This window comes from Microtus ochrogaster, chromosome 5 (assembly GCF_000317375.1).
Source record: "Microtus ochrogaster isolate Prairie Vole_2 chromosome 5, MicOch1.0, whole genome shotgun sequence".
Lineage (NCBI taxonomy): Eukaryota > Metazoa > Chordata > Mammalia > Rodentia > Cricetidae > Microtus > Microtus ochrogaster.
The window spans coordinates 72,279,849-72,292,927 of NC_022012.1; the positions used below are offsets into that span (position 1 = coordinate 72,279,849).

The 13,079-nt window shown below is 43.9% G+C and overlaps 1 protein-coding gene across 1 annotated transcript in view; it reads left to right on the forward strand.

The window, feature by feature from the left end:
- The window catches only part of Tln2 (talin 2), a 473,598-nt gene that overhangs the window by 434,551 nt on the left and 25,968 nt on the right, over positions 1-13,079 (forward strand). The window contains exons 43-44 of the mRNA XM_026779102.1: positions 4,156-4,341; positions 8,550-8,657. Of these exons, the coding sequence (XP_026634903.1) occupies positions 4,156-4,341; positions 8,550-8,657 (294 nt within the window). The remainder of the gene's footprint in view (positions 1-4,155; positions 4,342-8,549; positions 8,658-13,079) is intronic.

The following is a 13,079-nucleotide window of genomic DNA, read 5'->3' on the forward strand; positions in this document are numbered from 1 at the left end:
AAAACATATTCACAGCCTACAGAGGAAATCCCACATCATCTCCCCTTTTCTGTCTAAATAAAAAGGAAGATTTTTAACTTTAACATAGTAAAATTACATATACAAAACAGTTATCAAGCAAGAATTATGGTATAATATTTAGTCCATTTACCCCTGGCAAATTAAGGAAAATACTTTTATCATCTATCCTATCTTTGTGTCTAAAGTTTTATATCTAATTTATCCTTTATCATAACTAATGAAAACTATAACTATCTGTCTTTAATTCCATCAATGATGCCAGGATATATTACCTAAGTAAACAGGAAGTACATTGTAAGCAACTTCCAAAACTCTAGAATTGACAGAGACATCTCACTGACTGAACAGTCACCCAAAGTTCTTCTGTAACGTTGGGTACCCATCTTCAGCCTGCAAACCCATAGTACCTTGTAGACTTTTCCATGGAGCAGGAAATTTTAAAGACTGTTCCACCTATATTGGCAGTTTGTCAGTCACATTCTTCTGTGTCCTTCAGAATGTCTGGCAGGCTCTTTCATGAAGAAGTAATCTCACTTTCTTTTGACAAGCTCAGCAGTCATTTTTCTGTGGGTCCTGCATGTCCAGTATATACTGCCAGTATACTGTGTCCAGCTTACTGCCAAGCAGTTCAGGCAAGGAAAGTTTCTTGCCCAAATGGCTAGCCTTTCACATTGAAGGCAAATTTCATAACGAGTTTCTTCAATGCCCAACATCTCTTAAGTATTGGTGCTTCCAGAAGCAGATATGTCTCACTGTCAAGAAAAGTCTAAGTTCTTAAAACATTTTAAATGCTGTATTCTGTAGGTCTTTGAAAGGTTTGAAGAATATCTATACATCTGAAATGTAGCTCTGTACATCTAGAAAACCTAACTAACATGACTACAGGTTTGACTATTATAAATGACTACCTGTTAATCTATAATTTTTAATTATACATTACATTTTTAAATGAGCTGCACAAATACAATGCCTTAACCAAGAGCAGAAATATATATGCACAGTGTAACAAAATCGACCTTAAATCTGTATCAATAGACCAAAATCAATATCTATGCAAAGTATTAATCTCTATATCATATCCCCATTTAAATGAAAACAAACATTTATAAACAATCATTTTGGGAATTGGGCATAGTTTTCTCCAAACTGCTTCCTGCTGTTTGTTGGGTGAAGTATTTTTAGGGTTTATGGAGACCTTTTGAGGATGGGGGTCTTGTTCGATCAAACCAAATTACTCTGGAGAAATCCACGGGTTTTCATCCTCAGTAGAAACAAAAGGAGAACCTCTTTTTCAAAGTAACATATCCTTAGACTCAAATTTTGAAGTCAAGATACCTTTAAGATATATATGTTGGTTTAACTTAACAGCCCCCACTATCAAGTGTCTTTCTGTAGTTAACTCATTAACAGTCAAAAAATTTAAAGAAACCACAATAGTATACATAATCTAAACTTTCTGTGTATTTTCCATCTTTACATGACTTTTTTCTATTACATTTTAATATTTATTATCTTTATTACTTTTATCTATGTCTGTTTGTACTCTTTTATATTACTTTTACTGTCTCTTGAAAAACTTTGTTTTATTTTTAAAAACCATTTACTTCTTTTTATAACTGTCTGTACTCTTTTTCCTTTGTCTCTCAAGCCTACGTACATTTTTTAAAGCATACTATCCTCACTTAGAGGTCTGTTATGTCTGAATCTGTCCTATTGTGTGTCCGAAATCCTTTTCTGACAAAGATCATTTTAAAATGGTAAGCAGTGTGGTCATGGTGGCCCTGGATGCTGACTCCACCTTTCAGGCTTTTAACATGGCAGAGGTAGTCCACTGCCAGCTCTGGAACTGCCAGGTGGGAACCATGCTCACCACCTCAACTCTGGGAAGAGGTGGCCCATGCTACCACCAAGTAACTTGCGCCATGCTCCAAAAGAACCCTAGCCATTCATGCCACCAGCATGAACCAGGAAGGCGAATTTAATTAATCCAGGCCAGTGGGTACAAGAAGATACAATTTTAATATATAAGCACACTCACACACCCGGAGTTCAGCGATCCACCGTAAACCGGAAACAGGAAGGGCTCCAGTCTGCGCGTCCCAATTAATTAGTAAAAACATTCGCCCGAGGCTGTCCCGCCCCAAAAGGCGGGGTCTCTCTACATGTCTCTTAAAGGAGTCCCAGTTTTTGCTGCTAATCCTGAGTCAGGAAGCCTTCTCTTAAAGGAGCCACATCTCTACTCACCACCAGCAAACAGAGCCTATCTGAAAATATGCAGCTACCAAGAAGCTGCACTTGCCCCCCGTTTTTATGGGTCTAGAAGCCCTCTTTTTTTTTTTCTTAAGCTTTTTCTTAGGTCTTATATGGATCCATGCCCCAGACGGTGGGCACCATTTTGTAAAGGAAGGCTGCTCATTCATTTCCCAACTGCCCAGACCCGAATAATCACACAGAAACTATATCGTTTGGGCAATAGCTTAGGCGTATTCCTAGCTAGCCCTTACATCTTAAATTACCACATTTCGATTAATCTGTGTATCACCACAAGACTGTAGCCTACCAGTAAGGTTCCAGCATCTGTCTCCTTTGGCAGCTACATGGCATCTGCCTTGATTGACTCTACCCTGCCATAGGCCAAAGCAGCTTCCTTATCAACCAATGGTAATAAAACATGTTCACAGCATACAGAGGGGAATCCTACATCATCTAGGTACCTTAGAGTGGCTGCACAGGATGGCCGTGTTCCTGCCTGAGAACTGGATACAGGTTCAGACAGCTGTAGGTACCCATGGTGGCAGTGGAAGGGAAGCTACAGAAAATAGACTGTCCTGGGACATTACAGATGCTTGGTCATTGTGAGTATATGAGAGTGGCTTAGAATTCATCCACATTTTCTCATTTGGAAGGATGGGAAGACCACTCAATAGTTAAAACACCCAGATACAAGCGTGAAGACAGGAGTTTGGCTCCATAGAAACCCACATAAATACTGTGGCCCATCTGCAATTCTGGTCAGGAAAGATGGGACAGGGAATCCCCAGAGCAAGCAAACTAGCAAAACTAACCATATCAGTGAGCTCTGGGTTTGACTGAGGGACCCTGCCTCAATTAATAAAGTGGAAGAATGGATGATGTTGATTCCTGACATTAACCTCAGGCCTACACATACACGTGCACATATGTGCCCATACACAGGCAAAACATGCATACACACAAACATGCACACTGCCCCCCACACACATGAAAAATGGAAACAAATGAAGGTGAATTAATTCACCCAGAGTGTTCTCCACAGAGCCTCTGCCGTGAAGACCACAGTAGTTTAGAGAACTCTATGTGTAACCACCATCCCACTGTGGTACCTGGGTCTGGACACGGGACTGGCTGTCTTGAGTTATTTAATTGTCATTGCCGTTTCTAAGGAGCAGTGATGTTTGGCTGGTTGTCACATGGCAAGAATGTTGTATGGGTTCCCCTCTTACTCAGGTCTGAAAACAGGCAGCCCCTCTCCCACAGGGACAGATACTCATGCAGCACACAGTCACAGGACTAATCATTCATGGTAAAGAAAAAGGACCGGGTGTGTGTGAAGCAGAAGCAGCTTGCCTTGGCTAGCATGAATTCACTGCAGCTTTTTAAAGTGTGTGTATAAATCGGAGTCACTGTCTTGAACACCTGCATAGCCCTGCAGCTGTCTTTGTGAAACAGAGTTATAGGATAATTTGTTTCACTCCATAAACTCATACCTGTGCAAGGTGGGCAGGAGATCATCCAAAGTGATGTCTTCAGGTTAATCCTGCCCTAGAGCCCACACTGGGATTGAGGAACACAGTATATAAATATGGAGTAGTGATGTTTGCAAATGGATGAGTTTGCCCTTTAGAAACCTCCTGTTCACCATATTCTTTCCACGAATGTCAAATGTCTGTGTGTGACCCACTCTACTGTCCTTAATTAGGTTTCTAATTTCCTGTCATGTGACAGTCTCTTCCAATTGTTAGCTTGGTTCCCAGACACTAATTGCACCAGGTGGAAAAGAGTAAGTTATGTTTGTCCTTTCCATTTTGACTTTTGGTTTTGTTTTTTGTTTTGTTTTGTTTTGTTTTGTTTGCCTCTTCTGTTTCTGACTTCAAGGTGTTCCAGTCAAAAGACATACCTGAGAAGACATCATCACCCGAAGAATCAATCAGAATGACGAAAGGCATCACCATGGCAACAGCCAAAGCTGTGGCAGCTGGGAATTCATGTAGACAGGAAGACGTGATTGCAACCGCCAATCTGAGCAGGAAGGCCGTCTCAGATATGTTGACAGCTTGCAAGGTAAGGACCTGGGCATTGTTGTGGATGGATGATGGATAGTTTCCTGTTGAAAATGACTCATTCAGTGTCCTGGTGAAGGAGGTGAGCTGGAGTATGAGCAGGGAGCAGCTGCACACCTTAAACTTTGTGGTAGACCAGCATGCAGAGAGTACAGTTTACACCTGGCAGGGTTAACTCCCACCTCACCTGTAATCCTAGTGCGAGGAGGAGGAGGAGGCTGGAGGATTATTGCAAGTCAGAAGCCAACCTAGGCTACATAACAAGACCCTCCTGCCTCAAGATAACAAACAAGCAAACATTAGGGTCTGGAGAGATGATGGCTCAGAGGTTAACAGTACTTGCTGCTCTTCCAGAGGACCCGGTTTCCATCCTAGTACCCATATGGCAGCTCTAAGAAGATCAGCTGCCCTCTCTGGGCTCCAAAGGCACTGCATACATGTGGTACACAGACATACCTGCAGGCAAATCACCCACCCATACACACTGCAAAAACCAATAGTAATAAGATGATGGCAATGATGCTGACAGTTCCTTTGGAGGCAGCTGCATTCCTCACCTCCCTCCAGAAAAAGGGCATCATGCAATAAGACAAATACAGAAAACCAACCTGCTAAATGGTGGGTCAAGAAAAACGTCTCTAGGGGTGGGGGTGGAGTGGGGCTCAAGGAATAAAGTGCTTGCTTGCAACCATGGAAACCTGAGTTTTATCACCAGAACCACGTAAGCAGATTCTAAAGCACCAATAGCAGATGCAAACTGGCATGATTTATTTACTTATTTATTTTTGACTTTATTTATTCTTTGTGTCTTTCATACCATGCCTCTCAATCTCACTCATTCCTCATCCCTTCGTACCTCCCCTATGCCCTTGTACCCTCCCCTCCAAAATAAAATAGAATAAAATTTAAGAGAAAATTTTTAAAAAGAAACAAAAATCTCATCACAGAAGCTATAGCATGACACATTGAGTTCCACAGTATATCCAGAATGTCCTTCTGTCCATACAGTTACACTTGCAAGTCTTCCTTCAGAGTCACTGGTCCGGGGCTAGCCCTCTGGTTTCTGCTACACCATCAATACTGGGTCCTTGCTGGGGCTCCTTTTGAATATCCTGTTGTTGCCCTGTGAACTGACATGATTTATAAATCTAATCATATATATTAGTTATTAATTGTTAAAGAGAAGCCCATCACACTTGATTCCTATTGTAATTATAAAGTCCCTTTTGCCTCAGTGTTTGTGAGATTGCGTGGAGCAGATGCTGGTATGGGTGCCAGCCAGCGGTGTGCTGCCTGAGCTCCTCGGGACATCGCCCGCATGCGTATGCACAGACTATCGGGGAGCACAAGAAATGGGCCGAGATCACAGAACCAACGACTGACAGTGCAGCTGTGAGGTTTCTTGAACAGTTGAGGCAGCTTCAGTGGGCATTCAGCCCAATCATGGTGGTAGAGAAAGGGACTCCAGCAACGAAGACAAGGTTCCAAAGTGACTTGTGTGTAGCATGATGCAGCGGTGTACGTGTCTGTGCCTCCAGACACAGAATCTGTACCCAAGAGGAAGTAATAGCTGAGATAAGGTGATTGGATGAGTGTTTAAGATGCCTAGAGCATTAAAGTCATGAGTTAAGCCAGGCGACTGCTTATAATCCCAGTGGCAGGAAGGCAGAGACAGGTAGATCCTTGGGGTTCTCAGGCTAAAGTGGGCCTAGGCATGTTGGCACACACCTTTAATCCTAGCAATCAGGATCAGAGGCAGGTGGATGGTGGATAGCATCCGAAGAATGACACCCGAGGTTGCCCTTTGACCTCCACACACACGATATTTTTTATTAATTATTTTTCTGTATATTGATGTGTTTGCTTGAATGTATGTCTGTGTACTGCATATCTGCCTGGTGCCCACTGAGCCCAGGTGAGGGTGTTCATTCTAGGAGTTAGATAGTTGTGAGCTGCCATGTGGATACTGGGAATTGAACCCCTGTCCTCTGGAAGAGCAGCCAGTGCTCTTAACTGTTAAGCCATCTCTCCAGCTCCAACACACAGGAATTTTTTTTTTTTTCTAAGCAAAAAATTTTGAAGTCACACCAATGAACCTAGTTGCTCTGTTGGAGCATGACTTCTGGGCCTGAGTGGGGAGCCAGGCGAATGTGAGGTGAGGCATGTCCCACACTGCCTGGCCTTAACAGTCCCTGGTGTCTTCACCTGGGTGAGTTTCTGTGTGGTCTGCTTTCGTGTGCCTACATTTTTGTTAGATTTCTTTATTTCTGGTTATTGTTGGCACGAGGTGGCCATTCCTGTGTTGCTCTGGTCTTTCTGACTGTTTGGCTAATGACTTCTATCAGCCAGTACTGCCTTCCCCTTTGGTCAGATAGGTTGCCTACAGTGTTTATTGCTGTAAGCTTTATTGTTTTATTTTTGAGATTGGGTCTCATGTATCCCAGGCTGGTCACTATGTAGCTAAAGATGACCTTGAACTTACAACCTTCCTGCCTCTCCTTAGCTCTCTGCTTCCAGGCATACCCCACCACAGCTGGTTTATGGGGCGCTAGCTCATGCGTGTGAGGCAGGCCCACTGCCAACTCACCTACGATTTCGCTATAAGAAACATCTTTGTGTTTATTTGATTTATCTGGGCTTTGGATTATTTGCTCAGGAAGACTCCCAGAAGTGGTATTAGGGGATCAAATTGTATAACCTTTTCATTATTGCCAGATTGTTCTCCCAAAGGTTCTGCCAAGTTACAGAGCCACCACAGTTAGCAAGAATGTTCTTCCCCCAACCCTTCTTGGCAACCCGGTCACCTGCTCTGGCGAAGCCACTGCATTGTAGCACCATGACCAGTGTCACATGACCCACAGTAGTGCACAGCTCTGTATTTCACATTTAGAGGAAACATGGAGATAATGAAATGGGGCATTTTAAGAGCACGGCTGTGGACACGGCTGAGGGCACCCTCCTTACCCACATCCCCACCCACCACCCCTGGTTTCTGCCTCTGAGGTTTGTTAGCCCTCAGTCAGTCTGACTGGTCTCCTCAATGGTAGCTGCTTGCCATGTTCCCTAAGGAAGGGTACACAGTCTTGCCACCCACACTGCTCATCTCTGAAAGGAGATGAACTGTAAAACCAAAACTAGTCAGCCCCCCTTACGTCTTGACTTTTTCTGTGTTCCTGTAGACGTAGCCTAAGGACCCATGAATGGTACCCAAACACTCTGCCACCAAGTTATAACCACAGTCCCATTTTTCCTTGATTTTGAACCAGAAGCTCACTCATTTGCCCAAACTGTAGCCTTGGACTCACTCCATAGCCCAGGCAGCTCTTAAACTTGGGGTCCTGAGCTTCCCCAGGTGGCTGAGATGACAGGCCTGCCACAGAGAGACTGGCTCTGTCATGTGTCGTGCCTTTGTGGTGCCTGCTGGTTTATTGGGAGTGTTGTTTTGTGCCTTTCTGTAGCCTCCCAAGTGCTTTCCGGAGTGGAAACTGTCCAAGAAGAATTAAGGGGATCGGGTTTCCTGATGTAGCAAATAAGAGATGAAGTTTCCAGGGTGCATTTTCTCCCGCAGCCCTGCAAGTCAGAATGCTGCCTGAGACAATTTGCCATGGATAACTGGAGGTGGCAGGTCACGGTACAAGGAAAAGCCTGAGAGGCTGTTACCCAGGGCTCTGGCTTGCTTATCTCTGCATTTGTATAATGTGAGATGCTTCTTTACAGAGCCTGGGGGTAGCGGGGAGCTGCGAACTGAAGGAACCTAAGGGCTCTGGTCACAGAGAGTGCCCTGTGACTGTAACTTGGGAGGCTCAGTGGGAACATGGTCTTCATTAGTCTGGGGACACAGAGATGCCATAATAGTGCCCCTGCTGGAAACAGTAGCTGTGAATCTTCCTGGATGCTTTAGTGCATGAAGAAGGGGGTGAAAGGACAGAAGGTCCCAGACTCCAGTGTTTCTGTCATGTGTCCCCAGGAAGCCAGCCTACAGACTGTCAAAGGACCTGCTGCAGAGGCGTGAGGATGGAGGGAGAGATTCCTTTCCCACCTAGAGAATGGGGGGTGAAGGTCTTCAGGGAGGCCGCTGGCAAGGTCTTCCGCCTCAGAGACCAGGGTGGCCAGCTCTGCTGCGCTGGGAACTCACAAGCAGCTCTTCTTGGTTTAAGATGCCAACATTATCTTCTCTCCTCCCCGCTCCCTCTCTCAATCTGTGTCTAGCAAGCATCCTTCTACCCTGATGTCAGCGAAGAGGTACGAACCAGAGCGTTGCGGTACGGCACTGAATGTACTCTGGGCTACTTGGACCTTCTGGAACACGTCTTGGTGGTAAGGAGGGGTGTGGGCAGGGCGAAGCAGAACTATATGTCTTTGTGACTGACATAGGTGAAGACCCTCCTTCCCTCAGGCACACCCCCTTTCCAGCATCCTGCTAGCATCTCTCATGAGGTTAGGACTATGCTGAGCAGGCCTCTTCTTCTCTGGCAAGCACCCACATGCACATCATACATATTAACACAGAAACCCAAACACAAAAATATAAATAAATAAGAGTTTTTGTATACCTTAACGGTATATATGCACACACACACCATCAAAGAAACACAAACACACAGACTGTCTCTCAAACTGTTTATAAGGAGATACCAAATTGAGAGCCAGAGCCCCTGCCTAGAACCCCACTTCTGCCTTTTTCTAATGCTCTATTTAACTCTCAGCATACACAGGCTCTGGTTTAGGCAGAGCCATCATGGCTGCTCTAGGAAGCTCCTCAGTGCCCATGGAGTGCATCAGCCTTCTGCATTTGCTGTGCACAGCTTCATGCTGGAGCATCTGCTCTACAGGGCAGGGTGCAGGCACCAGCCTCCCAGTGCCATGCCGTTGTAGCCCAAGATCTCGGACAGGGTTAACCTTCACTTCTCTGGCAGAACTTTACTCAGGGTCTCTCTGTGTCCTGATATCAGAAATTGTGTTGACTTAATCACAGAATTAAAAATAGAGCAAGTCTCCTCCTGGCTGTCTAGAGCTAAGACACCTTAACCTCGGCAGTGCGCTCTGCCTTAAAGAGCCATCTGTTCCTGGAAGCGGCGCACTCTGTCTACCTGGAGGGCTCTTCTCTCAGCTGAAGACGTCTTCAGCCATTGCAGTTTGATGATTCAAGTGTTTCAAGTTCCCACACCTGTAACTCCCCTCAGCTTTAGTGAGGCACAAGACAGAAGGCAGCAGCACAGATTTCTGGGCCTAGGAAAGCAGGACCATACTGAAGGAATAGATTTACGTCTCGCCTTCAGATTGTCCAGGCAGCCGACGACCTGCTCTGCATCACCACAAATTTGTTTGCGTCTTCTACACTTTGGCCAAAACTCATTGTACAAAATTCTAAAAGAACTAATATTTTTTCTTTGTTAAAAAGATGTTTAAACATGTCAGGGCAGTGGACTCACATTTTCTCAATAGAACTGCAGAATTTTCAATCCTATCTATATTAGCATATAGATATATATCATGTAAGTCTTATCACATAGCCTGGCACTTGCTATCCTACTGCATCAACCTCCCAAGTGCTGGGGTTACAGGCATATGCTTCTTTAATTTACACCAACTATCTTGTTTTCCCTTGAGAATTTCCCTCCTGCTGATCATCCTTATGGTTGGAAGCAGACACAGCACCTAGACAGCCCTTGAGTGGGGTACCAGGATGTGTAGCCTAGGGAGCTTCGTGACCTTCTTTAATGTCTTCAGGGACTCTGGACTCCTTATCTCCCCTCAGGAGGAGGGGTGTCTGTCTGTCTGTCTGTCTGTCTGTCTGTGTCTGTGCGTGCATGTGCATGCACATGTGACTGTGTGTGTACCTGTGAATGCAATATGTGGCTATCTGTCTGTCCCTCTCCCATCTCATTGAGACAGGGTCTTTCACCAAGCATGGGCTTTACCAATTTGGCTAGACTGGCTGGCCAAGGAGCTTCAGGGATCCTCCTGCTTCTGCCTCCCCAGTGTTAGGATTATAGGAATGTGATATCATGCCAGCTTTTTTTTTTAACATGGGTGATGGCCATGTTAAAGTATGAATAACCCTACCTTCCTTTTAACTCACATTCATGGCCTTTTGTCCACAACAGAGTAATAATTTAACAAGGTCTGTGGATTAGTTAGCAAGTCACAAAATGAGCCATAACCATGATTCAACTAGTGGTCTTAGAGCACTATTTCAGACAAAAATGATACCACTTGGGAATTTTTTTAAAATATGATATTAAGATTTCACCTAAGTAATGTTATTTGGGCCCTTTTCTATGATTCGCTTATATAAGCCCACCACAACTCTGTAGGGGAAAGACTATTACACTCGTTTCATAGGCAAGTAAACTGAGGCAAGGCTCAGAGAGCAGAGAAATATTTGGACTCAGAGTGCCTTGGTTGATTCCAGAAGATACACTAGGTTAGACGCCCTGCCCACTGGCTGAGTTAGGAAGCAAAAGGTGCCTCTTCCCTCAACCTTCCCAGGACTCTTGTGATTTCCTGGAATTATTAAGACTTATTTTTCACTCATTTTCAGTTTCTCCCATATGTATATATATGTATACATAAATACGTGTGTGTGTGTGTGTTTCCACCACCACTGTTTAGTTCCTATCAAGTTCAAGGTATCTTAGTATTTTTATTAAAAACCTCTTGATTAACTGTGTTTTTTTAAATCTAATTACACACTGCTCAGCATTGTCCTGGTCTATAAACTGATACCGCATCATTTTGGCTACAACCTTTTCAGTCTTTGTGAGAGAGAATGAGAATAACAGAGGAACTGGAATCATAGAGCATTATTCATAAATGTAAAACAAATCTAAAAGATAACCAGAGGGTCTGGAGAGATGGCCAGCGATTAAGAGTAGTACATAGGGCTCTTGCAGAGACTCTGAATTCAGTTCCCAGCATCCACACTGGGCAGCTCACAACTACTTATTAGATCTCCAGGAGATCTAACACCCTCTTCTGGTCTCTATTGGTACCTGCACTTAAATTCGCATTACCACCCCCCACCCCTGCCACACACACATACACACACACTTACTTACATATGTACATACATACATACATAGTTTTTTTTAAAAAAAATTACCAGAGGAAGAAAATGGGGGAGAGATATGTATGAAATAATACTCAAAATGATTGGCTCATCAGTTGAGTATATAATGTGATGTTATCTGTACACAGGTGTGTTTGGGACTGGTCACAATGTAACCCATAAACTCCTTCAACCCAGTTTGTTGTTGTTGTTGTTGTTTGTTTGTTTGCTTGCTTACTACATTTCTTTTAGGAACATAATCAGAGGAGTTAGTCCTAAGGTACAAGAACTATCTCTTCCATACTTCTGAAATACCATATTACCTGACCAAATTTTTTAAAAGAGTATAGGACAATCAGCACAGAATTGACACTAAACGAGTGCCTACTGCATTCTGGGCCTTGGGTGAGATGGTTCACCTGTGTTTTTTATTTGGTCTGTATATCGGTCCTCAGAGACAGGCGTTGTCCCAGCCTTATAGTGGAGAGACGAGGTTCTGGTGGTTTCTCTATTCACACCAGTAACCAATAAGGCCTGGTCTGAACATAAGCTTGTCCAACTCCAAAGCCCACGCTTGCTCCTCGGCTCTGAGACTCCATGATTGTCCACAAATGGCTGCAGGTGTCTTCTCCTAAGCCTCTTAAAGTGTCTGAAGGTTTCCCAGTGTGGAACAATAGGGAAGAGAAGCAGAAAACTGTTAGAAGAGAATTTCAGAATCAGGATGGGCCAGGCAGGAAGATGTACCTCAGTTGAAATCCTGGGGAAGATGGTAAAGGAGTCCTTGCTTCATTTCTTTTTTTAAAAAATAGATAGATAGATAGATAGATAGATAGATAGATAGATAGATAGATAGATAGATAGATAGATAGATAGATAGATTGATTTGTGTATTACAGTATTCTTAGTACTCTGCCTGCAAGCCAGAAGAGGGCACAGATCTCATTACAGATGGTTGTGAGTCACCATGTGGTTGCTGGGAATTGGACTCAGGACCTTTGGCAGAGCAGCCAGTGCTCTTAACCACTGAGCCATCTCTCCAGCCTCCCTTGCTTCATTTCTTAGTTCCATATTTGAAGGAATTTAAGAAGAGATCATCTGGTTTCACAGTATATTTCTGGTTACCAGTTCTGGTACCTTTTTAAATAACAACTTAAAAAAAAAAAAAACAAACCTTGAAACCTCTGGGGCTAACAAGAAGGCACAGCAGGTCAAGGTGCTTGCCACTAAGCCTGGCATCCCGAGTTCAACCCCTGGATCCCACAGTAGAAGGAGAGAACCAACTCCTGCAAGTCATTCCTTGACTTCCACATGAGCATGTGTGAGCATTCTCTAGCACGTGCACAATCAGTCAGTAATGCCAGGTGCACGCTTTTAATTCCAGCATTTAGGAGCAGTGTGAGATGGATCTTCATGAGTTCAAAGCCAGCCAGCCATATCTACATAGGATAATCAGGGCTATTTAATGATACCCTGTCTCAAAAAAATAAATAAGATAGGCGTAGTTGTTCTGTTTTTTAACTTTGAACTAAGTCAAAAGAAAGTATATCCATATCAAGCCAGGCAGTGGTGGTGTACGCCTTTAATCCCAGCACTCAGGAGGCAAAGAAAGGTGGATCTCTGTGAGTTCAAGAACGACCTGGTCTACAAAGGAAGTTCCAGGACAGCCAGAGCTGTTACACAGAAAAACC